This window comes from Tigriopus californicus, chromosome 1, assembly GCF_007210705.1.
Source record: "Tigriopus californicus strain San Diego chromosome 1, Tcal_SD_v2.1, whole genome shotgun sequence".
Taxonomy (NCBI): Eukaryota; Metazoa; Arthropoda; class Copepoda; order Harpacticoida; family Harpacticidae; genus Tigriopus; species Tigriopus californicus.
In genome coordinates, this window is record NC_081440.1 from 3,926,922 (window position 1) to 3,931,243 (window position 4,322).

General features: G+C 42.9%; 2 protein-coding genes across 2 annotated transcripts in view; one reads left to right on the forward strand and one right to left on the reverse strand.

Moving 5' to 3' along the window:
• Positions 1-518: 518 nt before the first annotated feature.
• Positions 519-2,546, reverse strand: LOC131881864 (collagen alpha-1(III) chain-like). The gene is made up of 3 exons (XM_059228853.1): positions 2,412-2,546; positions 1,353-1,731; positions 519-1,291 (listed from the first exon to the last, which is right to left on the reverse strand). Exons 1-3 carry the CDS (start codon positions 2,417-2,419, stop codon positions 638-640), a joined length of 1,041 nt encoding a protein of 346 aa, XP_059084836.1. The 5' UTR covers positions 2,420-2,546; the 3' UTR covers positions 519-637.
• A 1,252-nt stretch (positions 2,547-3,798) lies between these two features.
• LOC131889695 (collagen alpha-1(I) chain-like) overlaps positions 3,799-4,322 on the forward strand; it is a 7,650-nt gene continuing 7,126 nt past the window's right edge. The window contains 1 exon segment of the mRNA XM_059238859.1: positions 3,799-4,274. Within this exon segment, the coding sequence (XP_059094842.1) occupies positions 4,017-4,274 (258 nt within the window). The 5' untranslated portion in view covers positions 3,799-4,016.

The window sequence follows — 4,322 nt, forward strand, 5'->3', positions numbered from 1 at the left end:
CAGATTGAGTGACCTATTTCGGGAGAAAACTGATGATGCATTGTGAAACCGTTCTAAAATGCAAATGCGATCAAGTGAGTGAATGCAAAACTAAAGTCTAAAAACGGATCGGACTGACGAATCCCTTGTATTGAAGTGGTAAAGGAGGGATGGCAATACCACTACAATGAAGAAAAAATTGTACGAAAAGATAAAGATATGATTGGATTTTGTCTGGTGCCAGGTAGTTTTAGTAAGTATGAATAATGAAGATTAATTATCGCGGATTGTGGGTTAACATTCAGTAAACACAGTTTTGGCCGTAATTTCATTTGACAAACGCGCCCCTTGAATTCTGATTGTTGGTATCATATGAAAATACCAATTGTATGAAACTTATAACAACTAACTTCCCTGGTTGGACTTCATTCAATACTCCAACACTAGCCGACAAAATCACATTAGTTCAATTGCTTTTACTCTTTTACATGAGCCTTCACTTTTCTTGTTTTTTGTAGAAAATCAAAATTATATTAATACTTCATATGCATTTAATCGTGATATCAACAAAATATATAACACAAATTCCACGATGACAACAGTTGCCTGGAATGCAAAGTGTACAATTGGGAAACCTAGTATCGTATGTTCTTCAAATTTATTTTCCAGCTGGACCCGGTGCTCCAGGCCCACCCGGTGCTCCAGCTGTACCACTGACACCCTGTGGACCAACAGGTCCTGGTTGACCAGGATTACCAGGCGAACCAGGGCTTCCCGAAGAACCGGCAACTCCAGCCCCTCCGTCTGCCCCAGGTGTTCCTGGAATACCAGCAGGGCCACCTGGACCCGCGGGTCCAGGACTTCCTGCAACTCCGGCGGGGCCTACTGGACCACCCAGGCCTCCTACGCCAGCAGCACCAGCTGCACCAGGTATTCCAGGTGTTCCACTACCTCCCGCAGACCCAGGCGTGCCAGCGGCTCCAGCAATACCAGGGTTGCCGCTGGCACCAGAGAGTCCATTAATTCCAGGGGTACCGGGTGACCCAGAGGACCCAACTCGTCCAGGTATCCCCGGAATACCTGGTGAGCCTGTGTTGCCTGGAAGTCCAGCTGGGCCAGTTGGCCCCGGGGAACCTGGGGGCCCAGGGGGGCCAAAGGCAAAGTTGTGATGTTGACCAGGGTGATGGGGATCATAATGTTTCTCGTGGTGTTGTGGTTCCTCTTTGATTTCATGGAGTCTTTGTCGAATAGATGGAGCGAGAAGTCCAAGTAAAAGCAAAGCTCCCAAAACACCAATGGCGAGCAAGACCCACTGTTAACGGACAAAGTAAAAGGCTATTCATTGGAAAATTGTACAACGACTAATGTCTTACCGGTAGAAAATGCTTCAACTTGGTTTTCAAGTTGTTAACCTCATGATGCTCTTCATAGTAAATGGGCTCCGAGTAGGTCGTGTACGGGTCTGAGGGTGCTGCATAAGAATCTCTGTACGGAGCACCGTAAGAATCCACTGGGTGTTCAATTGAATCGTGTTGATATTGCGATTGAGCTTGCAAACTTGGTAATGAACTAGGCTTGAGATAAAGATCCCTTGAATTTTCATCGAGGCCGACAGGATATTGAGGGGCACTATCCCTTATGCTTCGATGAAATTCAAGATTCGATTTTCCATAGGTCTTAGAGACCTTAGAGATATCGTGCATCAGTTCTTTCAAAGTTGGGATATGGTCAATCCAAGGAAGGTTTAATTTTCTGCAAGAGAGCAAAAAGCTTAGTGAAACCGCCGAGATTACCAACGAGTACAATCATTCTTTGAGCAAGCTGGCAACCACCATAGCTTTTCAAGCAAAAAAGTGAATTGTTTTCGGATGTTAATACGTTCTTTAGGGAAAATGTACACTCTAACAATTTGTTGTCTGATTAATTTTCCTTTAAACAACATTTCTCATCATTTTTTGCGTTGTGTCTGGCACATTTTGAATGTCTACTCATATTCTTTAAACATTCATTTGCATCGTAAAAGATTTTAAGCCAATTCACATTGATCACGAATCGCACTAAATTTGTTCATCTAATGCAGGGCTGTTCCCTAACCAAACACCTTCGACTGCTTTCGACCAAAATTGAAATCTCTGTTTTTGCCAACCACATAAAATCATAAGAGCAATTGATGTAATATTATCCCTTATTTACTAAATAACATCTTCTAAGCTGACAATAATTTTGCATATTGCAATTCATTCTCGGCACATTATATAGCTCAGAAGCATTTGAAAATCTCCAAGACCGCCTCTGAATTTGCTGCGCAAAGACATTTTCTGAAATTTTAGGTCATGGACCTAATTTCGAAAATGCAAGTCCTAAAATCCTCCAAAAGCAAAGTTAAAATGATGCAGGTTTTGCTAAATCCAAGATTGGTTTCAACTGCTCACCCCAACATGGTGCCATGAACCGAACTGCACACTGTATGACACTCAGTGAGCTTGTTGTTCACTTAGAGGCTATAAACCCAATGGCTCTGAATTTCTCCGAGAGGAGTTTTTCTATTACAAAAAAGAATTTCCCGGCGTTAATCCCTGGGCCTTCTCAAGCCACTCAATCGAGACCGAAAGTGCTCAATGGTCCGCGATCACTCGCTGACATGAGAATAACGCTGACCTGAACTTTCTCAGGAATTCACTTTCGCCGGTAAATTACCACGGGATCCATGGTGTGTTCGAACCGCAATCCTCGAGAGTTCGAAACGGTCGACGCCATTCTTCGAGGTGGCCGGAGAGAGCGATGAACGAGACCAAATGGGAATTCCTCTTAACCACAACGGTTGAATGAAAATCGGAATGACCGTCGATTGGCGAAGATTAACAGCTGGCCTTTACATCGGCGCAGTCGACGGGCTCTTTCTTTCACGTACGTTTCATCGCGGTGCCTAATCCAGGTACAAAATCTTACAGCCTCAATTTTCGTATGAGAGCACAAACAAAACCTGAATTTTCCTGTTAGGCATGCATGTCAGGGAAATGATTTAAAGGTTTTGGTGCTTCCAGAGGAAATTTAGATTTTAAAGAACGTGTCTCTTGAATAAAATCTTATTATTCATTACTTTTTGTTCGTTGCTGAGAGTGTCAGATTGATCACCTCGTTGGGGTCAATTGTCCAGAGCACCTTTGTCTTCCACTCTAAACCATCTAATTGGATCCCATGGTGAAATTTTGTCTAGTTTGAGAGTTGATTGTTTATGACCCAAGAGAAACATAAACGTGGGCTAAAAGGACCAGTTTTGCTTCTTGGTCTCCGCCCCTGTTGTGATTAATATGTGGCGTTCATTAAATGTGAATTCAAGTAAAAGCTTGATCCCCTGCAAACAAAAATCGTCGTAGTTACCAATATATTTGAATTAACCAAAACTCGCCCAAGCCAATCGAAACCTGCCGTTCTTTAAGGATTTAGGAAATCATTTTTCACAACATTTCGTTTGGAGGAAAATAACTATTATTTGTTTTACGATTACATGACGTTTTTGATTTTCGACAGTCAAGGGTACATTCCCCATGTGCGTGGAGCTTTTGACTAGGATTCGACTCAAACCCCTTGTCAGCCATCCAAGAAAGTGAAATGAAAACGAGTTCCATCACAAGATTTCGAGCCCACTTGCGTGGGTAAAGTGGAAACAAGTCTCTTTGAGTTTGGCTTCAGCATGGTTCTCCCAATGTGATGAGTGGTTGAGAGACTGGTTTGCAGGATCTGGTAGTACCTTGGGCTTTCCATTTGACGCGTCATCAACCCCATGAGTTACAGAATGAGAGTGGGAAGGTCCTAATAACTTTCGACGTGATTCACTAGGTCAGTTGGAGTGAGTGATATCTCTCATCCAGAAACTTGATTTTGCTCAAGTAAACATGTTATAAAGTAGACTTACCGTCAATGTCTGCTTGATGGTTTTCTGGATCAGTTCGAAATTTCAATGAGTAGCAACGAGTGGCGATAGAATGCAAGCTCCAGTTGATGGGTTTTAGTGTAATTCTCTATCAAAAAGAAGCATGAAGAGGGTGGGAGCGTTGCTTGTGGTGATCTTGATCTTGCCCAAATCATTCGACGGAAAGAAACTTGGCCTGAAAGAAGCTGGCAACGGCAAAAGCAACTTCCAATTGGATTCCCCTGTGGATAAAAATGGTGACTCACCCAAACTGTTTCGAAAGGTCGCCACCCTTCAAGGTGGCTTAAAGAAGTTGCTCCTAGACAACCCAAAGTCAAAAAGAAGCATTGGTTCAGAAAATGTCGATAAAGAAATTGCCATGGTGAGTACTAGTTGCTAAACTTATATAAAACGCTCAAAAACCACTCTC

What these genes read in the sequence shown, in the direction of transcription:
- LOC131881864 (XM_059228853.1), bottom strand. An exon ending in AGTTGAAGCATTTTCTACCG is followed by an intron (nt 1,292 to 1,352) that starts GTAAGACATTAG and finishes GTCCGTTAACAG; the next exon opens with TGGGTCTTGCTCGCCATTGG.